Genomic DNA, 27102 nt, shown 5'->3' with positions numbered 1-27102 from the left:
TCATAAAACTAAATATTATGACTGTCTATGTTGAATGAATACCTTATACCCAATCATAATATTAGTGATTGCAAATTACTCGTAGGACACAATTATAATTATTAGAAGGTAGAAGATTCTCATATTAAACTAGTCCGTTGACACACGAAAACAGAGAATAAAAAATTATTAAAGCCCTAATATCACACTTTGTGAAAAATTGAAATTAATTTGATAAATAAACTAAGGATCGAAAAAAAATCTCTTATTTTTAGAGGCCTCTAATACCATGTTAAACTAAAGAAGTTTTAGAGAAATCGGCTTAATTTTGAATGGAGAAGTTTAAGACATTCTTAAGACCAAAATTAAGGACAATATTCGTTGGAAAAATAAATTTTGTAATCTAATTATAAACAATCTCATCAACTTTATCTATTTAAAAGGTAAAAACCTACCACTCGAAATGATATTCTTCTGAATAAACATTATTGTTGATATATTTACGTCCCTCAATGATCGACCTTGTGTTGCAAGAATTTGAATATAAAGTTTGGAAATTTTTATGATAAATGATTTAATTTTAATTGTTTTGAAACCTAATTTAGTTTTAATTTGAGGTAAAAGTAAAGAATACTTCAATCAACATCTTCTTTATTTTTTATTCTACAAAAATAACTTGCTTATTAGGAAAACTAGGTTATCCCCTTGCGATGCATGATTACGGTTAGAATTTACCTTTCTTGTAATTTATATTTTGTTGTATTACACTATATTGTATATGAAGATTAAAATTAAATATAAAAAAAATTTACAATTAAGGAAAGGAAAAAAAAATTGAAACCATGATCAAACATTAAGCAAATTAGCTATGTGAAATTGTAATTTAGGAAAGAAACTTGATTCATTGAATTTTATATAGACACTTATGCATTGATGTAAAAAATGTAGATTATAAATAAAATAAAACAATTATTAATAATAATTGATAACATCACACATAAAATTGGAGGGAATTTTTTTAATGTAAATATGCCATGTAAGATAATTTGAGGATGGATGGGTGGAATAGATAATTTAAGGGTTGATGATGTCAGCAATGTTTTGTTTTATTAATAGTAAATAGATAAATAGAATAGATATTAAAACTGCTTCAAATAGAACTCATGTGAAATTTAGTATGATAGGTTCATAAATAACATACCCAACATTAGATTAGCTAAAAAATAATTAAGTCTCAAAATTAGTTTAGAATTCATCCTTTTTGCCAATATTTATTTATATAGTATTAGAGTGTATTTGTGTTAATGCACGGTATATATGTTGGTAGTTATTAAAGTGAAGTGTTGGTGGTTATTAGTGGGCAAGGTAGTTATTTGTAACTTTTTTAAAAATTAATTTGAAATGCATAGGATTTGAGTATTGGGGTTTTGGACGATGGTGGTGAAGTGTTGTAAAAAAAAAAAAAAAAAAAAAAAGCACTGTTAAATTATAATCCTACTAGAATATATTCGTACTAATGCATGGGATATACTGGTATGTATGTTTTGGGAAAATACGTACTACTCATATTATAAGTGAAAGTTATAATTGTTTCTTTCAAAAAAAGAAGTTTTTTTTTTTTTTTTTTTTTTTTTTTTTTTTTGAAACAAAAAGAAGTTATGGATTCTTTGATTTAGAGATAGGGTAGTTATTTTCCAAAAAAAAAAGAGGATTGCACCAAATTGAAGCATTGATGTTTTGGAGAGTTTTGGTTGAACGTTGAAAAAACAACTCTTAAATTATATAAAGATAAGTATAAAAATTTTAAATTAGGTAAAAGATATATAAAGTGAAAGAGGTTTTGGGTGATAAATTTTACTTTCCTAAAATATCCCTCTCGTGTTTTTTTTAAATAAAAAAAACTACCATCCTTTAAAAAAAAAAAAAACTACCATCTTGGTTCAAAAAAAAAAAACTTCCATCTTTTTCTTTTTTAATTTTTTTTAAGGTAGTCAAATTTTATTATTTAGCCTATGTGATATCATCAACATATTTTTTTAATAACATATTTTTTAATTATATTTTATCAACAATTTTTAAATCCATTAATATTGTTTTATTTAGAATTAAGAAAATAATATTGTGGAAAAAAAGAGAAAATCGAGCTTGATAAATTACTTATATTGCAGATGCACGCATTGCTCTTAGCTTGTATAGATAATGGAGTAGTTATTGTGCACATGCTCTACGCTAATAATCTAATATTCATCCTAATACCGACATGTCTGTTAATTACACAAATAAGTCCTTTTTTTAAAAAAAAAACAAAAGCTCGAATAAACCTGTATATATATATATTTATGAGAGCTTGTTCTATATACCCGGGTGACCGTACACCCTTAAATGAGCAAAAAATTAATGAGCAAATAACCCGGGTATATGATACACCCGAATGTATATAACAAATTCTATGTACTTAAAGCATATAATGCAATCATTGCACTTTAAAAGTATATTTTGATGTATTAAGAGAGCAACTCACAATTAACACAAAACTAAACACAAATACGATCGGAATTCCCATGTTGCTGACCCCAACTTGATTTTGAATTCTAAATTTTGTAACAAATAACCATTGAAAATAAACTATGCTCATGCACTTCGATTTTTTCTGTAACATACAATACTGTAGGTAATCAAAGCAAACCGTCTTACGTGAGAGTATGAGATAAGTCAATCAAGGCACTGTTCATTTCACCTTATTCAAATAATATTAATTTAAAATTTGTTCACACTTCAATTCATCATAAATAAGTTTACCATAAATTCAATTAAGTTAAGAAAAAAAAAGTTTGTGAACTTCCTCCAAAAAAAATTTACAAATCAGTAAATTTATTTAAGTTAAGTAATTACATTTTAGTCTGTAAAAATAATTAATTTTCAGTCAAAATAATTTTAATTCGACAAAAATAAAGTAAAGAGAACGAAACGTAAGTACGTAACTGACAAAAGACAAAGAAAAAAGAGAAAAAAAAAAACTCTCACCCTGTTTCCCCCCTTTCTCTTCCCTCCCTATAATATAAGAACATCGGAAGAAGCCTTCAAAAACCCAAACTAATTTCTTTTCCCCACTTTCTTCTTCACATTTGTCACTCTCCCTTCTTTCTCTCTCCTCCACTTTCTCTCTCTTCAAAAACCCCCAATTTTCAAACCCAAAATCTCCAACCAACAATCCAACTATCTCCCCTAATTCGATCTAGGGTTTCCAATTTCTTCCCCAATCTCAAACATGCATGTCGATTAATCCTTTCCAAAACGTTCCGCTCCGAATTCCGGCGAGCAGAACACTCTGAAATTGCTGCATTTTTTGAGTTATGCATTCGAAGCGATCCAACAATGGAGATGAAAATGGAGTCGTCGCTTCTGTTAGCAATGACAATAACAATAACAATGATAACAATAACAGCAATGGAATGGAGAAACGAACCAGTAGTCGGATTCGAAGGCCGGTGATGAGAAATACATTTTACTTCAAGAACTCGCCGGGGTATCGTCGGAAGAACAGGAAGAAGGTGAAAACTAGGACTGCTGCTGCTCACATTGCCAAGTATTTGAAGCCGGGCGGTCGCCGTCCAATTCATAACTCTTCCAAGTCTATCTCTAATGTATGCCTTTATCTAACTTTATCCCTGTTATTTTGATTTTCTTGGTTAATATTTGATTTTTATGTGTTTTGATGTTTTGGAACTTAGTATGTTATGTTTAGGTTGAATGAGATACAGTTAATTGTTTGTGGGTGTGATTAGTTGGGGTTAGGGAATGGGGAGGTTTGGATTTTTGGTTAATGTATGTTTGTTGTTCGGGTATTGGTTCGTTATTGTGGAATCTCCGTTGCTGAAGTGACCTATGTTGTTAGGTTGAACTATGATGAGGGTGGATATTTGGATGTTTTTGTTTGGAAAGGGTACATTTTGTGTTTTTATTGGCTGTTGCGGTTCGAGGAATGTTTTCAGTTATCGTTGGTTTGGTTTGGAGGCTCTTTTATCGGTATCATTTGGGTTTAGCTTACTAATGAATGTTTTCTTGTAAATATGAGTTTAGTATCTTTGATTGTAGTTAGTGTGTAGGTTTGAGGTAAGGAACTTTCTCAAGTAAGAACAGGTGTAGAGAATAGGAGTAACGTCGAGACTAAGGAGAAGAGGGGATAGAGGTAAGAGTGGAGAAACACCAAACTATGAGGCATAAGAGAATTGTTTAGTTTATGCAGAGAGAATATACTCCCTTCGTCCCTTATTGTTTCTCCCCAAAGCCATATCTTACTTTATTGAGTGGAAATGATGAGAGAGAAATTGGTGGGACCTAAAGTATTTTTATGATATGGGACAATCTTTTGGGGATGGAAAATGGTGTAAGCAATAACTAATGGAGGGATAATTTGATATTTTATTACATCCAATTTCCTTTAAAGTGTGCTCATTTTTCAGCTAGGCTTTCAAATAATACCCGACAACATCTAATACAAACAATCCACTTGTTCATCAGCTAGCAGGTTTTCAGCTAATGGCTGTATTTCTACTTTAAGCTGGCTTTTCAATTTTTTCTAAGAGTTCTTTGTTAGCTCGAGTTTGAAAATATGCAAGTAGGCGCATTATATTAAGCTTAAAGTAGGCGCATACACATCATAAATATTTCCTCCCTCATTAGTGAAATCTGGGACTCTAATCTAAATCTTCCTCTGTTTGGGCCCTAATTCATCTTACAGGACAAAAGAATTGGGGAAAAAAAAAAGTTAATAATATGATTGTAGTGATAAAGGGAAGAAAAGTGAAACTATTTCTTTAATGCTAAGGGCAACAATTAGTGTGCTTAATCATACCTTTGTATTGAAAATCCATTATAGATATCAATTGAAAACATTGCAACACAAAATTGAAGATGAGAAAATCTCCAACTACCTGGTAATAATTGTAGCATTTTTAGGACACCAAACATCAAAGAGTACTCAAAACAGTATCCTCTGAACTAGATGTTTCTTTTCACACTTCCCACCATCATCATACTTACTGCTGATCTCTTTAGTGTAGCTGAGCCACTTCCCACTCCTTATTCAAGCACATTTAGAAGTAATACCTATATAAATTGTTGAGATGTAGTTAGTTTATGATGAGCTGGGACTTTGGGAACTGTCCAAGCATCATGCGTGTGTGTTTAGCCTTTACAGTCAAGGTCTTATTGGCTAAATTAATGAGTTGAAGAATGATTAGATGCCTGTTACACACACAGGAAGCACTTTACAATACATAAATCTGCCTCTTACTGTATTACCTGACACGCATCGGGAAATTTCCGTGTTGGTGCTCTAAAATTTGTTAACCTGCAAAGTTTCTTGTATGTTGGGGGTGCTGTCATGACATGATTCTGGAATTTTACCACAGAGGCAAGGGTTAAGGAACTTCCTGAAATGGTTCATTACAGCCTAAGCCCTGGTGTATGCTATGAGATTAACTTTATATATAGTAATGGGCTGATATCATTCTTCATCTGTCTCATATTCGCAGGAGTAAAAATAGAAGTATATGTATCACATGTATGGCTGTTGTGGGAGGGGGCTTATAATGTTTATCAGTCTTGGTTATTTTTCAGTCTTGATTATAGAAGTATAAGAGGTACAGCTGCTGTAGCTTCAGCCTTTGTGCTCTCTGAATATCATCCCTCCGTGATCTTTATTAACTGTTATTGTGTGCTTTGATATGCTACTTAATATTGTGGTAATTTTAAGTGATTAAGTTATGCTGAGTTATGTATGATGAATGCTTTTTTGAGGTGCATTTGAGACATTTTTTTTCCCCATCAGGTGACCTGACTATGTATGTATAATCAAGAAGCTTGATGATGTATTATGCCTTTTGTCAATTTGACCTAATGCTGGTCCTTTCTTTTCAGCTGGATGCAACCAACCTTCGGCGCTCAACCAGACAGAGGAGAGTATCTGTTAATTTGGGAGATTATACAGATAGCTCTGGTTCAGATGAAGACTTAATGGTAAAGCTTATAGTTAACTAGTAAGCGTATTTTTAAGTTTAAAATTTGAGCTTCAGCTCCATTTTCATGCTCAATTGGACATGATTTATCTCGCAAATTAATGATCTTTTCCGTTCGTTCTTTACAGGAACCTAGAAAATACAGTACTAGAAGCCGGATTGATAACAGTGCTGCTCAGGATGTATTATCAACTCCTAAACGCAGAAAAGTTATTGAAACTAAATCCACACCGCGACGGGAAGGTCTGCGTCCTCGTAATTCCAAATCAAATGGGAGGCGAATTGCATTTGATGATGTAGAAGGTAGCTCAGGTGAAAAAGATGATCAAGATGAAATAGAGAATGGGAATGATGGTGATGATAATGATGATGAAGTTGAGGGTGATGATGAAGGTGAAGGTGAAGCTGAAGAGGGTGGGGAGGGTGAAGAGGAGGATGAAAGAGAGGAAGATGGTGATGATGATGAAGGTGAAGAAGAGCAGGATGGGCGAAGGCGCTATGATCTTCGAAATCGTGCAGAGGTCTGCAGGATGTCTTTGGAGGAGGGTAAACATAGACCAAGATCTCCTCGGAGAGTGTTGCATCATGGGATGGGAAACAAGGTCAATAGGGTTGTGGGAAGGGGTGGCACTAGAGTCCATAAGCGTCATCGTTTTAGTAGGATTGATGACTCTGATGACTCTCTTCTTGTGGATGAGTTGGACCAAGGACCAGCAATTCCTTGGGCTCGGAGTGGAAGTAGAGCTGGACCTCCTTGGCTCATGGGAGGGCTAGATATGCATGGGGCAACTGCATGGGGGTTGAATGTTGCTGCATCTGGTTGGGGTCACCAAGCTGATTCCTTTACTTCTTTGACACCTGGAGTTCAGACTGCCGGTCCGAGTTCAAAGGGAGGAGCAGATATTCAGCCTTTGCAAGTTGATGATAGTGTGAGTTTTGATGAGATAGGTGGGCTTTCAGAATACATTGATGCGTTAAAGGAAATGGTCTTCTTTCCCTTGCTTTACCCGGATTTCTTTGCAAGCTATAGTATTACCCCACCTAGAGGTGTCCTATTGTGTGGACCCCCAGGAACTGGGAAAACTCTAATTGCACGAGCATTAGCTTGTGCTGCTTCAAAAGCTGGCCAGAAAGTGAGCTTTTACATGCGTAAGGGAGCTGATGTTCTCAGCAAATGGGTTGGAGAAGCCGAACGACAGTTGAAACTTCTTTTCGAAGAAGCCCAAAGGAATCAACCATCTATCATTTTCTTTGATGAGATAGATGGGCTTGCTCCAGTGAGGTCAAGCAAACAGGAGCAAATCCACAATTCTATAGTTTCAACTTTGCTTGCTCTAATGGATGGCCTTGATTCTCGTGGACAAGTTGTCTTGATTGGAGCTACAAACAGAATTGACGCTATTGATGGGGCCTTGCGTCGACCTGGTCGATTTGATCGCGAGTTTAACTTTCCCTTGCCTGGTTGTGATGCCCGGGCTGAAATCTTAGATATTCACACACGCAAGTGGATGCACCCTCCAACCAGGGAACTAAGGACAGAACTTGCAGCAAGTTGTGTGGGTTATTGTGGGGCTGATTTAAAAGCACTCTGCACTGAAGCAGCCATTCGTGCATTTCGTGAAAAATATCCTCAGGTGTACACCAGTGATGACAAATTTCTGATAGATGTTGAATCAGTTAGGGTAGAAAAATATCATTTTTTTGATGCTATGTCAACAATTACCCCTGCTGCTCATAGAGGCTCCATAGTTCATTCGAGGCCTTTATCAGTTGTTGTCGCTCCATGCCTGCAAAGACACCTCCAAAAGGCCATGGTACACATATCAGATATATTCCCTGCTTCCGCTATTTCATCTGAATTGACAAAATTATCAATGCTCTCCTACGGTTCTGCTATTCCACTGGTTTACAGGCCTCGGTTTCTGCTATGTGGAAACGAGGGTGTTGGGATGGTAATTCTCTTTAGCAATTTTGAAATATCTAATAATCAGTAATGTATGAATTAAAGCTGAGTTCACTCACTTCTTTAGTTGTACAGGATCATCTAGGACCTGCTATATTACATGAGATGGAGAAGTTTCCTGTTCACTCTCTTGGGCTTCCATCTCTGCTGTCAGACCCTAGTGCAAAGACACCTGAAGAGGCTTTGGTACATATAATTAGTGAAGCACGAAGGACTACACCATCTATTCTATATTTGCCTCATTATGATCTTTGGTGGGAAAATGTAAATTCACAATCTATAGGTCTTTCTATCAGTTTGCATGTGTAGATAATCTTGTACCTTTACGCCGTTACGCGCTGCACACACGTGCAAGCAGATTATATTATAGCTCTGCATGCTTAATTTACTTCGTTTTATGGGTCATTAATTATAGGTGTTTGAAATTCATAGTTTTGACTCAGTCATATTGTTTTTCAGGCACATGATCAGCTAAGAGCGGTCCTACTCACTCTGCTAGAAGAATTGCCATCTGAGCTACCTATATTGTTATTCGGAACAACCTCAGATCTACCCCCTGATGTGGACGAACGGCATCGAATATTTTCTGAACGTAGCATGTATACTTCCTACTATGTGCTCCTTCTAGTTCAGCTTTGATAGTATGCTAAGGTTTTTTAAAAAAATTGTTGGACAAATTGAACTGCTTTTTTTTTTTTTTTTTTTTTTTTGAGCTACAATACTCATGCTGTGAACTTGCTTGAAATTGGATGTTTCTCAAAAGGCAATCATTAATATGATCACTTCAGAACCTCTAATTGCAAAAACCTTAATAGTGTCATAATGTGATTCTTGTATTTTTTTTGCTAATATAGTATTTAGCCTGGTATGTTTGTCAAAATTTGTAGATTCAAATGATTTTGAATTCCTTTGGTTTTCTTTCCAGCTACAAAGTGGATGGACCATCAAATGAAGATCTGTCTTTGTTCTTTGATCGACTAATTGAAGCATCTTTGTCGGTACCATCTGAAGCTAATACAAAAACACCCAAGACATCAACGTCACTTCCTGAGCTCCCTAAAGCTCCTAAGGTTGCTAGTGGCCCAAAGATCTCTGAGTTGAAAGCTAAGGTAGAAGCAGAACAGCATGCACTTCGTAGACTGAGGATGTGTCTTAGAGATGTGTGCAATAGGTGAGTTTTCCTTTTCTCAAGTCCAACTTTGCAAGCCTATGACTACTGATGTGAATTGTCCTCATTGGAGTAGAGGGGTAAAAATCCCATCTTATATCCTTAGGGAGTAAATCTACTCATCGGCATAGGTTTTAGGTAGAAAATCATTTCGTCTTGTAAGTGGCTCTAATTCTCCTCTATCACGGGCATGGCATAGAACTATATCTTCATGATTTTGATGTGTGGTATCAAAATCTAGATTGTCTTGTTTTGTTAGTTTTGGTTCTTTAATCATGCTAGGGGTTTTACTTTGCCATTATGCTGAAGTAACGGAAGGATTCATATGTCAGGATAATTAGTGACCGCCATATATATATTTGTTCAAGTGTGTTGTTCCACGTTGGAGGTAAATAGATAAAGAAATCACCTTATGAGTTAAAGAATAATTTTTTCTGTTGCCAATTGGTTGAAGGAACTGTACTTAGGCTAGTGGTTTGACTTGTCTCCTTCATGGGCATATATTTATGTACCATTTCATGTACAACTCAATTTCTTTGGTTTATACCTTCAACCTCTTTCTCCAAACTATTCGATGTACACAAATGTTTTTATTTCCAGTATAATGTTCTCATGCTGGCCCATGCTGCATGTTCTGTTTCCAGAAATCTTGTATGTCTTGATAAAGACAGTAGGGAGACCTTGTTATGTCTGTGTTTTGGATTTAAATGTATTAAATCTGGCACTGATAAATTGTTATTGATTACAATTTTGTGCAGGATCTTATATGATAAACGTTTTAGTGCCTTCCATTATCCAGTTACAGATGAGGATGCTCCAAATTATCGCTCCATCATCCAAAATCCTATGGACATGGCTACATTGCTTCAACGTGTAGATTCTGGTCGATACATAAAAAGTTTTGATTTTCTACAGGATATTGAACTGATATTACACAATGCAAAGGTGTGTAGCTTATTCAGCTAAAATCCTATATTTTTCCCCTAATTTTGCATACTATGCTGATCCACCCATTGTCATTGCCTATTACAAGTTTCTCAACTCTTACTATTATTGTTTGAAATATGCCAATGGGACATTGCCTTCATAATACTGAGCTGATTGCAATATTATCTTTACATTCCTTAATTTCACTTGAGATATTCTAATGAGACATAGCCATCTTATATTTCCTACTAGTGAAATACCTTAATCCGGAATAATACTTGAAATTGATTGCTTTTGGAACTGAATTGTATATCTTTTATAAATGGTCTGGGCATTAGAAGTAAGAAACTTTTGGGGCTGAGGGCTGCTATTAGTCTGAAAAGAGGACTCTCTTCCACTAATAATTTAAAAGCTCATTATCTAGCCGCCAACCAGATTACCAGACAGTCATAGCAATAACTTGGTATCGATTATTATCTTCTTCATAAATTGCAATTGTAGAAGACGTTTCACAATTTTTAGGTGAATTTATTGAATGAGAAGCAAGATGGAGATAACAGCCAGAAAGTGTAATTTTTGTTAAGAAGGGACACCTGGATTGGGGGTAAATGAGAGGATAATAGGAGTAAATATCTGGTGGAATTGAGAGGGTGGATTGAGGCCATTGACTCGTTGAGGATAATGATGATTGGGGCATAGGAGGGTACTGTGTTTCCTCGGTGGGTACTGTATTTCCTTGGTTCATCGCATCTCCGCCATTCTCTTAGTCATCATCATCATTATCATACGGTCATACCTCAATCCATTGGCCAACTACCACTAGAGTTGTTCTGCACTGTGACCACTGTCATAGGATGAGTGGCATTAACCAGCATTATCATCACTCCATCTTATTTGTTATTGGTGGTAGTGTACAGTTTCCTTCCCCAACTTCCTCTCATATCTCTCTCACTGTCGTTCTTTCTTCAGAAACCATGATTGCTGTTATATCTGTTCTCTCAGATCTATGCAGGTTGTAATGGTGGTGAAATTCACAGCGATGGCAGTTGTGAGACCTTTCAGTGAGTGAGTTCATGACAACTTGTACTGTTATTGGGAATGGGAAAGAAGAAAAAAAGGATAGTGAGAGTTATTTTATTAACAGTAGAAAAGGATGCAGTTTTGAAATGGGTCACATTACTAGGAAGCAGACCAAAATAAGGGAAATTTTTGCTCCTTGCCCATGATATATTTAGTAATTTCAGGTACTCGCCAATTAATTTCAACCTCAAATCTCTATAAAATTTTAAACTTGATAAATCTTGCTATTATTGTAAGGTTGTGAGCTGGCTTCATATCAAATGATACATCTCTTACTTATGTATCCTCACTGCATTGTTAAGTCTTTTTCATCTTCATTTCCTTCCTTTTTTCCCTTTGACCTGGGTGGGGAGGGAGGGGGGGATCGAAGGTTTAGTTATTAGTGTTTTTTTTTTTGGTACTTCCAAGTTCCAACTGACTCATTAATTTTGATTTACATATGTCATGTTTGTGCTAACCACTTAATTTCTTGGTTTAAAAGGAACTTTTATGCTTTTTTTTTTTTTTTTTTTAATTGATTGTATTTTTTATTATGCTTATCATCAGGCATACAACGGAGACGATTATAATGGAGCTAGGATTGTTAGCAGAGCACATGAGCTTCGAGATGCTGTATGTTCACTTTTTTATCTGTGTCACTAGATTCTCTGATGTGGTTACCTTGTACCTGAATTTTGATTTGGGATTTTGTTGATTAATTATATGTTGTTTGTTGTTGGTATGCTCTTTAGGTGCAAGGAATGCTCTCTCAGATAGACCCTGCACTTGTGGCATTCTGTGACAAGATTGCTGCTCAAGGAGGCCCTAGTCAAATGCCTGATGGTTATGGAGGCTCTGCTCTCCAGCAAAATCCCGTTGTTCAAACATTAACTGTGACTAGAGCGAGTGCTCGGCTCCGTCATGTCCAGCCAGAGGTTAACTTAGATCAAAGTTACGAAGCATTAAAAAGACCAAAGAAGAATGTTGACACTATCTCTACAGGTACAAGCCTTAATTCCCTTTGCTTGGGTTTTATGTTGTGGTATGATCCTTCACCCCTGCTTTCTGATAAGGTTTTAGTATGAACTGAATCTGGGCTATTGGTGGATATCTAAATGAAACTTAAGCAGAACTGCAGTCTCAAATCCATTCAGACTTTTTATATTGAAAATAATAAATGTGATCTTGGCAAGTACGTTTTAGGCGTTGTCAACTTGTCATCTTGTAGCCTATTTATTAGTTTGGAGTCTACTTTTGTGAAAGGCAATGTTGTGGTATGATCCTTCATTCCTGCTTTTTGAAAAGGTCATAGTATCAACTAAATTTGGGCTATTGGTGGACATCTAAATATACTGCAGTATTGAAAAAAATTTGTCATCTTGTAGCTGATTTTTAATTTTGGAGTCTACTTGTTATTTAATCTCTTTGAAAGGCAATACTATGCTTCTAAAATCTTTTAAATATATTACGAAGTAGTAATACTTTGATGATATTGTAAATTTGGCTAGTATATATGTTTGCTGGTGGTCTGTGATTCTGGACACACTTCCAGGGACATTTTGGATTGTGCTTAAAATGTTTGAAAGTTGTGATGATATAAGAGTTCCCTGCCCATACATGTGTTGTTGCAAACATACGCACCAATTGCACAAACCAAAAAAAAAAAAAAAAAAAAAAAAAAAAACCATTTCAAATGCTTCTACGGACCTCGTGCCAGCGACTGCTTCTGGACCTGTCTGGTTATGCTTGAATTTTTAGTTTAAAGATATGATAAAGTTATGAAAAATTAATTGGATGATTTTGTAAATGTGGATAGCATTCACTGGGCAAGATGAATTTTCATCAGTAGTGTTAATACTTTTTAGCTAAAGAAATCAAAGCAAATTTCTTTCAGTTAAGGATTTTTTGCTAGACTTTTCTTTCCCGAGTTCTTGAAACTCCTATATCTTTTAGTTTATCTTTGTGATGCACTCAAGGTTTGAGCATGAAAAGCTCTGATATTTGTAGAATCCTTCCCTAAATCTTGGTTTGTGTTTGGAAAATTTCAGTTGCAGCTGATGAAGACAAAGCCGAACACCTAGAATCATTGCCTTCACCATCATCCGAAGAGGCTCAAGCTAAGTTTACCACCCGCACAGGACCAGAGACCTCAACTGCAAATTGTAATGAATCTGAGACTCCCATGGAACTAGAGGAACTTAGATGTGGAAGATGTCCTGAAGATGATGTGAATATGGAAGACGAAGATACTTCCAGCAGCCAAGTGGAAGTGATCAAGCAACAATTTTTGAAGCACACTGAAGCATATGGTATTCCACAGCTTGAAAGGCTGTATACCCGTATTATAAAGGGTGTTTTTGAGACAAAATCCACTGCAGGTTCTGAGAATCCCAAAGCCAAGGTTCTCCAATTTTTGTCAAAGTTCTCTCAGGATGAGACCAACTTTTGATCTCGGCTTTTTTTTTTACCTCCCCTCCCCCTTTTTTCTGGTTCTATTGGTAGGTTATTTAAACTAGATATTGTACAAAGTCGGGATCTTAATTTTTTCTGCATGGAAAATATAAGAGTTACACAGGTAGAGCGTTCAATGCACAATCCAGCTTACAGGCCATTGGTCTCTCTCTCTCTCTCTCTCTCTCTCTCTATGCAGGCTCTATTACCCTTTCTTTTGAACTACTGGTTCTGACGCCCTGATGGAGCATTAGACATTAAGTTTGGATGTAAAATGATCACTGAAAATTGATGACTACGAAAGAAGGCACTGGACAGTGAATATATGTATTTTTGAGCCTCCCTTTTCTGAGACCGTCGAGGATGAGCTTCCAAGGAGGCAAACTTGTCTGGATAGAGTCTATCTTCACGTTGGACTATTCTTACTGTTTGTGCCAATTTTCACTTGTACTTTAAAACATAAAACCATTATATTTGTGTCAAGTTCTGATATTTTCCCTCTTTTCTTCCCTTCAAATTTGAATTTTGTACAGAAAATCCCTCTTCTCGCTGCAACCTTTGCAACTAAGGCTTTTAGAGGGGTAAACTTTCATGTACCCATTTAATGCTTTATTTGGGTTGTGTACCTTGCATGTTAGAGTTTATGATCGTATCAAAATGTAATATTGTTATGAATCTAGTTTTATCTTGTTGGGTTGTTGGATCAATGTGATATTCAATCATACATCAATTCTCATTCGTTGCTTTGGTTCTTTGTTTTGTGGTTTAGATTTTTGATGTTGCCGTGTTTGTTATTTGCTAGTGTTAATTACTTAATTCTTTATATGTGGCTAGCATGTAGTCAGCCATCATGATGTTATAGGGGTTACTCAGCTAGAGTTTTAGAGGGTTATTTTGTTGTTTTACAAACGTTAAACGATATGACCAATCGTATAGAAAACACGTCTTATCACTAGTTTCATATGTATTGATATTTGATAGAGGTTATTATATATTTATCAATTTTAGTACAGAAAAATAATACTTCATTCGTTTCTATTTAGTTGACAGGTTCAATTTAGGCACACATATTAAGGAGAAGAGAGAGAATGAGAAAGAATGATAAAGTAAGTTGGGTACACTAAAAAAAGACGGTATAAAGTTATCCAAAAAGAAAACATATTAACTAAAAATAAACTAAAAAGGATTGTATGTCAACTAAAAAAAGAGGTAAGTAATAATAATAATACTTCGTCTTCTAAAAAATTAAAAAATCCATATTTTAATATTTTATTCACATATTCGAATGGGTAAAAACACATTAAAATTGAAAAAAAAAAAAACATTAATACTCAGTAGACTCGTGACAACTTCTTTTTGGTCTTGTTTGATTGGAAGATCCCCAAAGGGCACGACTTGTGAAGCGTGTTAGGATGTTGCAGTATTTTAGTAACATCTTCCTTAAGCTCTTTTCTTGGATAATGGCCTTGTTTGGCAATTGGCTGTTGGCTGTTTAACTTGGCTTGTTTGACTGGCTGTTAGTATTGGCTATTTGTAGTGGCTGTTTGACTATTTATTGTATGTAAACATGTTTGGTAAAATCAGCTGTTAGATATTGACTGTAACTATGCAAAACAACCTTAAAGGGCATTATTATGTATTCTTATACATTTATTATCAGTATTATTAATTATTAATTACTAATACAAAATATTAACTACTAATTTATAATTACTTATTATTAATTATAAACTACTAGTTATTAAGTACTAATTACTAATTATTAAGCACTTAATATTAATTACATATTACTAACAATTGTTAATTACTAGTTATTAATAATTAAGTACTAATAATTACTAATTACGGAGTACTAACTATTAATTTTTAAGTACTTATAACTACTAATTTACTAATTATTAAATAATAATTATTAATTATTAATTACTAATAATAGATTATTAATTACTAATTATAAATTATTAATTACTAATTTTTTATTACTAATTACTAATTATAAATTATTAATTAATAAGTATTGATTATGAATTACTAATTATAAATTATTAACTATTGATTATTGATTATTAATTACTATTTATAAATTATTAATTACTAATTATTAATTACTGATTACTTATTATTAATTACTAATTACTAATTATTAATTATTAATAATTAATTATTAATTACTGATTATTAATTATTACTTATAGATTATTAATTATTAATTATTAATTACTGATTATTAATTATCAATTATCAATTACTAATTACAAATTATTAATTAATTACCAATTATTAATTACTAATTATTGGTTGATAATTATTAATTACTAATTATTAATTATTAATTATTAATTACTAATTATTAATTACTAATTACTAATTACTAATTACTAATTACTAATTACTAATTACTAATTATTAATTATTAATTACTAATTATTAATTACTAATTATTAATTATTAATTACTAATTATTAATTACTAATTATTAATTACTAATTATTAATTATTAATTATTAATTATTAATTATTAATTATTAATTATTAATTATTAATTATTAATTATTAATTATTAATTATTAATTATTAATTATTAATTATTAATTATTAATTATTAATTATTAATTATTAATTATTAATTATTAATTATTAATTATTAATTATTAATTATTAATTATTAATTATTAATTATTAATTATTAATTATTAATTATTAATTATTAATTATTAATTATTAATTATTAATTATTAATTATTAATTATTAATTATTAATTATTAATTATTAATTATTAATTATTAATTATTAATTATTAATTATTAATTATTAATTATTAATTATTAATTATTAATTATTAATTATTAATTATTAATTATTAATTATTAATTATTAATTATTAATTATTAATTATTAATTATTAATTATTAATTATTAATTATTAATTATTAATTATTAATTATTAATTATTAATTATTAATTATTAATTATTAATTAAGGATAAAAAGTAATTTGTTTAATGAAAAGCCAAAAGCCAAAACCAAAAAGCTAGTAACACTAGCTTTTTGTTTTTGGCGGAAAAGCCGGCTTTTTCACCTAGCTGAAAAGCCATTTACCAAACAAGTATTTTGGCTGTTTGACCAAAAGAAAAAGCCAAAAGCCAAAAGCCAACCAAAAAGCCAACTAAAAGCCAATTACCAAACAAGGCCAATACCTTCCATCAAGGGAAAACATGATTATATCATCAGTATGTAATAAATCTCTGCCGAATTTGTCATAATAGTAAAACCAAAGCCAAGCATTTTTTATGGTTACACCTCTAGAGTTCAACTCCAATTCTTTATCCAAATAACAATACTTGCATCGATATTCATACTTACATAATTCCTCTCCATCTTGATCGATTTTACTGGTATATTAAGTTAGCCTCCCATTACTCGTGTCGTTGTCTCCCATGGATGGAAATTGCACAAGGAGTGTATTAGCATGGCGCTTCAAGTGCCTCCATGTCTCATACATACTTTTTTTCCTAATTATCATTAAACTTCCCATGTATCTTCTTGAGTTTGTTAATTTGAGCAAGCAATTTTCGATATTGAATTCAGCATTATTATTATATATATACTTGGACAACTGTATTAATGGGAGAAGCTAATTTTACTTAATTAATTAAGGTAGGGTAGTAGTTTAGTAACACCATTTTGATTTGTAAGGAAAATCTAATATTTTCATATAATATTACTCCACTTCTTGTAAAATTCTTATATCAACTTATGATTTTGTTAACTAAAACATACTCTCTATTAATTTCCACTTTACATAAATATATTATTTGTTCCAATTCCATTCAGATTATAATAACGAGTTTTGTCCGGTGTAAATGCAGAGAATTATAATGGTAAGATAATTTTATTGTTAACATAATTTAAGGAGCAACTTACTGTCATGATCCAAAATTTACTACCTGTATGGCTGTATATATATGCTTGAAAAGTGCATGAGCTACAAACTTTAAACTTTAATAAAATAGATGCATACATGCAATATTGGCCAAAGATGTATACATAATGTTTATCATGAGTCAAAAAATAGTGACAGAGGGAGTATAAATCATACACGTCGATACAATACCTTGCTTATAGATCAGAATAGCCAGCGTCCACAGATTGTGATGGACTGATGGTATTACTACTTTTACTGATTTTGTGGGCTAGCAACAGATCATCTGCATCTTTAGGCTCAACATACGAGTTTCGCGTACAAAGTTGAGCCTCAGGATGCAGATTATCCATTTCTAACCATACTAATTTGTTGTGCAGAAGAAAACTGTGGAGGAAGAAGCATGCATGCCGAAACAAATCCTAACTCTTAAGCCATGTACTGTGATATTTGGTGCTGGAAAGGAGATCTGTTGTTATATATACTAGTACAGTCTGTGCGAAGATTCATATTAAAGGTGCTTTCATAGCATAATTCCAAGACAAGGTGCCCTTTCTGTCACTTATCAATGTCGACGTAGTTCTGCCCAAACCAATGATAGCATTATGGATTATGGAAGAAGTAACATATGCACACAACTGTAGATGCTGATGACTAATCTCAAGAGCTAGACTAGGATATTCTTTAGCATTTCTTCGACGATGCTAATTCTTCATGTATTGTGTGTAAGTGTGACAACATAGCCTTAAGATGTAGATGAGTGACGAAAGCTAATACCTTCATCTTTAAGCAGAACCAATATAACTCGAGGAATCTAACCACTAAGCTTCTCCTTAAAGATACTGAAGTTTCCCAATCGAAGAACAGTGAATCAAATTAAAGATTGCAACCGACTAATCGACTATACTGGCATACATTCTCTTTAGAATTACATGGTCTCCATCAGTGATCACTGTCATATATTCTATTCCTTTACAGAAAAGCTAAGTTTTGTTTGGAGTAATAAGAGATGCAATATTTTTGTCTTGTTAGTTGTTAGCACCTGCACCAGAAAATACTGAAGCAGCTCCCTTTTACTACAGCATTTTGTTCCCTTTTCTTGTAGAGAACATTCAAAGGTATCGATGATGATTGATAAGAATGGGATTCTTCCTTGCAGATGAGCTCTTGCATCAACAAAGCAAAGCAACTCGGTGCAATAATTTAAGTACCTGTATTGAAAACTCAGAAGGAAAAAACATTAATGTAAATAAGTACAGAAATATGTTTTGTTTTTGACAGTATTCTTGTGTCCATTTTCCTAAGTTGTGTCTGTATTCCTGATGAGTAGGAATTAAAGCAAAGTCGCACAAGATTTATACTTCTAGTTATATTGTTAAAGTCAGAAAAGGATTGCAATGTACTGATGGCGCCCGGAGATGGAAAGTATAAACATCAACTAACCAAGGAAGCTCCTTCAAATTGCCTCTAATGAGATGAATATGGACCTTGAGTCTTCCTAGTAGGCATCTTAGTAGTTAGGGAGACTTTCATCCTCTTTATGTCGTAATTTATCACATATAGAATTTCGAGTGTGATGTATGTGCATTAAATTTTAGCTGCAATTAGGTTTGAATATCTGCAGAATTGTTTATTTAGAAAATGCATAAACTAACACATTCGCAGAAAAGTCTTACACAAGCAGTTCCTATTCGTATCAATTTCGGTCACACAACACTCAGGAGCACCATACTGCTAACCCAAAAAAGAGCACATAGGGAAGCTCCGAACGCAATCTTACTGATCAGTAGACCAGCAAGACAGTGACTACTTGTATATGAGACAAATGATCAAAAATAGTGGAGAAAAGATGTCAGTTTTAAGAAATAAATGGTTTCTGCTCTTCTCATGTAATTCCACCTGAAAAGTCTCTCACAACTGAAAGATGGGAGTACGGCTATTTTATGCAAATCTTTAATCCCTCCTTCGCAAATATGTAACATGCTGAACACATCTGAATCTACAAGTTCTACCTTACACCGCTAAAAGACATCAGATGATCAGACTACCAATGCAGCAAAAGCTCTAAAAATATTAAAAGACTTCAGGCATCAAGCACATGTAGCATTATAGCATTTTGAGCATGCATGCGGTTCTCAGCTTGAGGGAAAACAATTGAGTTGGGAGCCTCAATGACCCCATCAGTAACTTCTACTCCTCTCTCAGCTGGCAAACAGTGCATGAAGTAAGCCTTTGGTCCAGCTAATTTCATAAGAGCCTCGTCCACCTAGCGGAAATAACAAAAGCATCATGTAAATTTTATTGTCTTTTTACCACTTTACAAGATCGAATCGAATTAACCGAACAAGAACAGAGCAATGCCAAAAGCAAGTAGCAAGGCAAGATGTGTAAATCAATGCAATATAACATAATCAACCAAGCAATAAAAAAGATAGACAACAATATATCATCTGCATTCACCTGAAATCCTTGGAAAACTTTTCTACGATGTTCGGCTTCTTCCTTCTGTCCCATACTTGCCCAAACATCCGAGTAAACTACGTCTGCTCCAATAACAGCTTCTTTGGGATCATTTGTTATTTCAATTTTGCTGATGCCAGCCTGTTGAGCCTTTTGCACCGTCTTCTGATCAGGTTCAAATCCCTTTGGGCAGGCACAGACAAAATGGAAAGGGATAATTTCTGCCAATAGCAACCAAGAATGCACAATATTGTTCCCATCTCCAACATAAACGACCTGGTCAAACACAGTAATTATCCACAACTCAGCTGATCAGAATATATGGAGAAAATATTGCTGCGAGATATGAAATATAAGGCTAGTCACTAGTGTATAACACAGATATAACAGCCTGCCTAGGTAGGACCCATCTAGAAATGTGAGAAGGCAGATATAGCACTCTTGATGCCACAAACAGAAGTCTCACCTTTGTTCCTTCTATGCTACCAATGTGTTCAATCATAGTCAGAGCATCGGCCATTATTTGACAAGGGTGGTTGTAATCTGTCAAGCCATTGACCACAGGTACGGTTGCATACTTAGCTAGGTCAATGATATCCTGTGACCAAAAAAATAATCATTACTTCAATCACATAGCAGCTTTAATGCAAGTCTAGATGGAAAGAGCAATCAAACAGAAAAAGGGAGGGAAGACAACTCTTCTTTCTGATAAGTTCAACTTAAATTGTTTCAATCTGCTGTATGTGGACACTCTAAATTTCTTTTTCTCATAACAGCACTTGAAAGAGTTAAATTATATATATGTTATGAGAAATGCAAACCTCTGTCACTAATAGAGTTATTTTACACTGGGGCTTGTACCTGTAATAGTGCTTATTTGTTTCTAGCTTTTAGACCAAACTTTATCTTCTTTTAAATTTTCCAGGTTTATAAACAAACACAACCACTGAATCAAAACTAGATCAAAATACTCTCTTTCTAGGAACATAGAGTTAACATACAAAGATAGGTTAGTCAATTGTCGCAGAAGAACAATACTCTCCAATGATAGCAAAATATGAATCAAACTTTTCTTACAAGATTAAAACAATTGACACAGCTTATTTGAACAAGTAGCTGTTGACTGTTGTAATAGTGTTCTTTCCATGCAAATATCTTTACAGCATTATTAATTGCCCGAAAATATTTTAGATTATTAAATGTATTCACAGAGCACACTGAACATCAGGTAAAAGGTACGAAAGGAGATTTTGCTAATTTTAGCAACCTTGATGAGACCATCACGGAAACTCACCAGCGTACCTGATGTGCAAAAACACGGGCCATAATGATGTCGTTATAGCGGGAGAGTACACGAGCAACATCTCGAGTTTCTTCTCGCTTCCCCATTTGAATGTCATCTGGTCCCAAGTATATTGCATGACCTCCCAACAAGAAAAAACCTGTCTCAAACGATACTCTTGTTCTCATGGATGGCTTTGCAAATATCATAGCCATACTCTTCCCTTTGAATGGCTGATATGACCTATCACCTGATTTAAGTAGAGCCTTAACCTCAATTGCACGGTCTAAGATCTTCAAAATTGTAGCCTTGTCATAATCAGTTATGTGCAGAAAATCCTTTTTGGCTGTTTTCGCTGTAAATGAAACAGAATGAATAAGTTATGGCTCGAAAGCAGTTGGTGTCAAACCCACAGAATTCAAAATGAAGTAGACAACCAATCAAATATAGTAACAAAAGTAACTTGCAAGAGATGGACAATCAATAGAAAGTCATAAATTGACAACCCAGAAACGAGCAAAATAATATATTTGAAAGATATTACAGATGTGCATACAATTTGTATATATTCAATGAAACACCTTGACTTGCATCAAGAAATAACAGCTTTTGAGTCAACTAAGGACTTACCAAACCACAAGAAAGCGGATAAGTTATAGAGATGAAAGAAGTTCAACGTCAATAGTTAGAAATGGTATCCAAGTACAAACACAAAACAGGGTACAAATGCCCCTGAGGAAAAGAAAGGAAGAAAAAACATAATTGCATTTGGATCATAAATTATAGATAAACAAGACAAAAACTCAATGCAAATTTTCAAAGGACACAGAGACCATTAAGCTCAACTACATAACAGGTACTCAATCAGTTTAGCGACACGAACCAGCATTTCTAATTGCATTTAACAACAATATCCTAGTCATCATTTAATTTTAGCAATATAACTCAGCAATCATCACTTACAATTTCACTTAACAAACAAATAGTCAAAAACTTATCAATGTAGCTAAGTAAATCCTCAGATTAGCTCAAAGACCTAATAACAAAATGATTTCCACTTATAATCATCACTTCCTTGGTATGGAAATAGTTGCGCCATTTTAACTATCATGTTTGTCAACACAGAACTTTGTACATTGATATATTTAACATTACATTACTATGAAATTTACAAAATAAACATTGAGAAAAAACTAAAACTCTATAATATAATAAGATTTATTATTTAATTCATTAGTGAAAAGAAGGTTCAAAGTCAATACAAAGTATATAATTAATACAAAATGATGCAACTATTTCAAAATGGAGATAGTATAATACAATTTCTTCAACCAAGATAAATGGACACAAAATGTGGATGACAAATAGCTTAGTTGATCAAAATCTTAGCCGTATACCCAATATCCAAAACCAAACAACGATTAAATCCCGTCTACTTCACTACCCTTTACGAATCCCTAAACAGGGCAAAAAACTAAAGAACCCCACAAATGTGCTTCACCAAAAAGACAGACAAAAAAAGGGTTTCAATCCCATTTCACAAATTACAAAATAATCACAGCAAAAGCACAAAAAAATCACCTTGAGCATCAACAGATGCAGGGGATGCAGCAAGAGAAGAAGTCTGGCAACTGATTTTCCGGCGACTAATCGGAGATGACGAGGCGAAGGTGGCAGAGAAACGGCGAAGAGGGTTGCCGGAGAAAGAGGAAGTTTTGGAGGAGAGAGAAGAAGAGTCGAAGCAGAGTGAAGAAGAGTGAGAAGAAATCGCTGCCATTTCAGGAATTTGTGTTTTGCTGTGAAAAACCCAGAAATGAGAGGAGAGAGAAAGAACAGAGAAAATGAGAGAGTGATTCTCTGTTATGGTGATTGATGACGAATTCTACAAAGTAGTTTTTGGGTATACTACCTCTAAAGAGTAGTTTTGCGGACTGAGTAGTTTTGCGGACTTATAGGCAAAGGATTTTAAGCAGAGTGAAAAATAAGGGCATATAATGAAGTATTAATATTAATCCAACTGTTATATAATATATGTAGGGGTGTACATAAACAGGACCGGACCTGAAAACCGACCTGATCCGGACCTGTTGGGACCGGACCTGACCCGGACCTGTAGATTCAGGTCCGGTCCCGGTCCTTAAAATTCAAGGTTTCCGGTCCCGGTCCGGATCAGGTCCAAAACCGTGGTTTTCAGGTCTGGACCTGAAAACCGAAAAGATGCTTTTTTTTTCTTGTAAATTATCAATAGTAGCAGACCCTAGCAGTAACTTTCAATTATATATCTCACTCTCAATCTTCTCCTTTCTCTCTCATGGTCTCCTTCTGACCTTCTCTCCTCAAATTCTCAATCTCCCTCAAGTCCTCACGGCCTCACTAAGTCATCGGTAACCACCAGTCCACCACGAAGACACCTACGGGCTGCGGCTATCCACCATTCTCGCGTGGCTCCGATCCAGCAATCGCAACCACTAGGTCCCGCGGCTCCAATGATCGCAACCACTAGATCGGGACCCCCAGATCGCGCGACCCAGAACCCACCAAATCGCGTGATTCCGCGACCCAGCAACCACCAGATCTGGGCTCACGGTGTGGGGACGTTGTGGTGCCTGCTTTAGTGCTTCCTGTTGGTTTTTTTTTTTCAATGTGAAATCTGAAGTCTGAAATTAATTCAATGTAATTGTGTAACTATTAGTTGAATTTTGTTAGTAGGTACTTTTTTTAATTTTCAATTTGATTTTTTTAGAGTAAAAAAAATAAAAAATAAAAATCAGGTCTAAAACCGGGACCGGAGATATTTTCAGATTTTATGTAAACAAGTCCAAGCCGTCCAACACGTTATTTATTTTCTAAAAAAAAAAAAAAAAAAAAAAAAAAAAAAAACACAAAACAGGTCTGTTCAGGTCTGGACCTGACCCGGACCTGATTGTTCAGGTCTGGACCTGACCCAGACCTGTAGAATCAGGTCCGGTCCCCGGTCCTCAAAATTGGCTAATTCAGGTCCCGGTCCTAACAGGTCCGGTCCAGGTCCGGTCCGGTTTTGGACCGGTGTACAGCCCTAAATATATGTATTTGGTGGATGCCCATTATACCCTTCTGATAATTCTAGGATGTTCTAGATATACATAGGTTTATTATTCTACAAGAAAACCCTAATTGCGTCACATGTATATATACATGTACTCCCACATCATTCAGGATGAAAATATATATTTTATTCACTTCCTTATTTTCTCCTCTTTCTCTCTAATTTTATAACACGTTATCAGCACCATTGCTCTTGGTCTCTTGGAGACTTGATCTAAATCATCAAAAGGTACGTAGTATTATCGATTCATAAGATCAAGAGGTACGCATACAATAAAATTATAGATCTGTCAATTTTCTAGGCAAAAAGTATGAAACTTCTATCAACTTTGAATTTGCTGTTGGCTTATGGAGATTCTTTAATATAGTATAGTAGTTTAAGTTTTGTATGTTGTGATTGTTTGTTTTGATTTGCTTTTCATTCCAATAGTGAGCCTACTACGCTTTTGTTGTTGCCATAATTTATCTTGGATATGAGTATGTACCAGATTGATTTGCTTATTATATACCAAAGTTAGGCATCTGTTATATTTTATATCCTCATTGAACCATTTTCGTCCACTATGTCTCATTATTCTTGATTATTTTTTTTTCCCTTGACCCTAAACGTTTAGGATTATATGACTTTGTTGTTATATATTAGGATAATATCAAATTAATAAATATTATAAAGATATTATTATGAAAGATTGTGGTGTATTTTTAAGTGGTTAATTAGGATCATTAGAGAATAATAGGGCTTGACCTCCCCAAGTATTCTATGCCTATATAACTTTAAATTGTGGCCGTGATTTTCATGATGAAAAAATACAAAAACTTATACTTTGTGATTTATTTAACATTATACTATCAATATTATGTCTATAAATCAACATGTCTATAGTATTACATAGATTGCTAAGATGCCTAGTATGCTTGTAGAGTCGTATTTTATCAGTTTAGTATGTATGATCGCCGGCTTCCTACTTGATTAAATTATTGATAATGGTTCTTAATTATTATTATTGTTTACTATATATTAAGATGATATTTTAAATGTGATTGTAACCGTTCCTAGATTTTTGCCATAATAACTTCTTATATAGTAATACATACTGTCAGACTATTATGATGTAATTTATCTTTAATAAGAATATACCATGTAAGATGGGGTTTGACCTCCATTGAGAATGAAAACAAATTACACACTATATTTTTATCGCTTGGCAAAGGTTTGCTAATTAATGTTTTAATTTTGCATATTTCAATAAGTTTGTTGGGTGAGCCAAATAACTCGTCTATAAAGTGTACCAGCCACTAGGTTCATTGAAATTATAGGCTAAAAAGACAAACAGTCAAGGATAACTTCTTTCTTTGGTTCACATAAGTTTTTGAATATTGGATGATAATTGGATCATCATATGTGTGCTTACAGTATATGAGTATATCTATTTCATTTGAATAATATCATCAAAATCATTAATGACCCTAGTAATTGCACCTAATCCTTTGAAGCTGGTATATACATGATCTTAGTGGGAGTACTCTATTCCAATGGATATATCTATTATACTTTATATCTATGTGTTACGAGTCGAGTTATTCAAGAAGTCGTCTAACGAACTTTGACACGATGTTGTTATATTGTGAACTAATCATAATATGTAACTAATTAGTGTTCTAGCTGGGATTCGGTCCAGAGAGTACCCTAGGCAGTGTCATGGAGACTCGTGTTTCATCTTAACTTTTTGATGATGAAAATTGATAATATCATTGCTTAAGAGATTAATGAGATTACTTATAAATGTATGATGTAGTTATTTTAATGACCATAAATGTCTATTACTTACCTCAAATTATGCTAGCTAGTTTTTGTATGAAGATGATTTTAAGGATACTCTTATTTATTTATTTTATATTATATGTGAATGAAGTTGATTGATATATAAATTATAGTATATATGTAATGACAATGACTATTACATGAATACTTATTGTTTCATTAAATGTATGAAATTAGATTATTGGAATGTATAGTAAACCGAATTTGTACATATGAACCTGAAATCCATAAACCGTACGTCATATGAATAATATTTTAAAGTTTTCAATAGTTAATATATTATGTTTTGGATGCATATTTAAGATACTAAACTCTATATGAGTGTTAATATGGTATATCGATTTAATTATTCCCAGTACTGAATGGGAATCTGTATGATTAAAAGGGTAATTGTTAACATGACTATTATAATTTGTGTAAAAAGTTTATAAGGATTGCAAACGTGATTATATACCATATATTTAGCTGAGAAATGATGTTTATGAGTCTAAGAAATTAGACATGATATTGTGAGCAACTAACTTAAAAAAAAAATATATATATATTATTATGCCCATACATACAAGAAATTAATAATATTGGGCAAGAGTTACGAGTAAGAGTTTATAAGAATAATTTTATTATGTTTGATACATGCATTGCTAAAAGAAATTATGGCTTGAGAAGAGAATGATTTTAAAGATTGTTGGACTAGTTTTATACACCCATATGCAAGGATTAGGGGGAGATAGTGTTTATTCCATTATATATGTAATCCTTGCACATGAATAATTAAATATGCTTATGGTCAGTTTGGTACATACACTAGCCTAAATATCAATAATTTATTTAATAGAAGTGGCCACATGATAATCAAATATTTAGAAAGATACCATCATGAAGATGGATATGAATAAATGTCATTACCTATATACTAGCTATAAAGGTACATATTAAGTTGATGTCCTAGTTGGACAAGATCTGTT

The 27102-nt window shown here is 33.6% G+C and overlaps 2 protein-coding genes across 3 annotated transcripts; one reads left to right on the top strand and one right to left on the bottom strand.

Annotated features, from left to right (window-relative positions):
- The first annotated feature begins 3080 nt into the window (after positions 1–3080).
- LOC145582893 (ATPase family AAA domain-containing protein At1g05910-like) lies at positions 3081–14057 on the top strand. 2 transcript variants are annotated; one of them, XM_081639937.1, is made up of 10 exons: positions 3081–3623; positions 5902–6000; positions 6128–7951; positions 8038–8226; positions 8422–8561; positions 8888–9133; positions 9889–10075; positions 11684–11749; positions 11869–12118; positions 13165–14057. In XM_081639937.1, the coding sequence occupies exons 1-10, from the start codon at positions 3333–3335 to the stop codon at positions 13563–13565; spliced, it is 3693 nt and encodes a 1230-aa protein (XP_081496063.1). In that variant the 5' UTR covers positions 3081–3332; the 3' UTR covers positions 13566–14057. The 2 variants fall into 2 exon arrangements, with proteins under 2 accessions (XP_081496063.1, XP_081496064.1); XM_081639938.1 differs by lacking the exons at positions 11684–11749; positions 11869–12118; positions 13165–14057 and adding an exon at positions 11060–11278.
- Positions 14058–19247: 5190 nt separating this feature from the next.
- Positions 19248–23189, bottom strand: LOC145582892 (ornithine transcarbamylase, chloroplastic-like). Its single transcript, XM_081639936.1, has 5 exons — positions 22813–23189; positions 21252–21586; positions 20416–20547; positions 19950–20225; positions 19248–19755 (listed from the first exon to the last, which is right to left on the bottom strand). The coding sequence occupies exons 1-5, from the start codon at positions 23006–23008 to the stop codon at positions 19573–19575; spliced, it is 1122 nt and encodes a 373-aa protein (XP_081496062.1). The 5' UTR covers positions 23009–23189; the 3' UTR covers positions 19248–19572.
- Between the last annotated feature and the right edge of the window lie 3913 nt (positions 23190–27102).

The sequence above is a fragment of the Chenopodium album genome, chromosome 15, assembly GCF_948465745.1.
Source record: "Chenopodium album chromosome 15, dcCheAlbu1.1, whole genome shotgun sequence".
Lineage (NCBI taxonomy): Eukaryota > Viridiplantae > Streptophyta > Magnoliopsida > Caryophyllales > Amaranthaceae > Chenopodium > Chenopodium album.
Note: the sequence above shows the minus strand (reverse complement) of the source record. Positions and strands in the feature narration are given on the sequence as shown.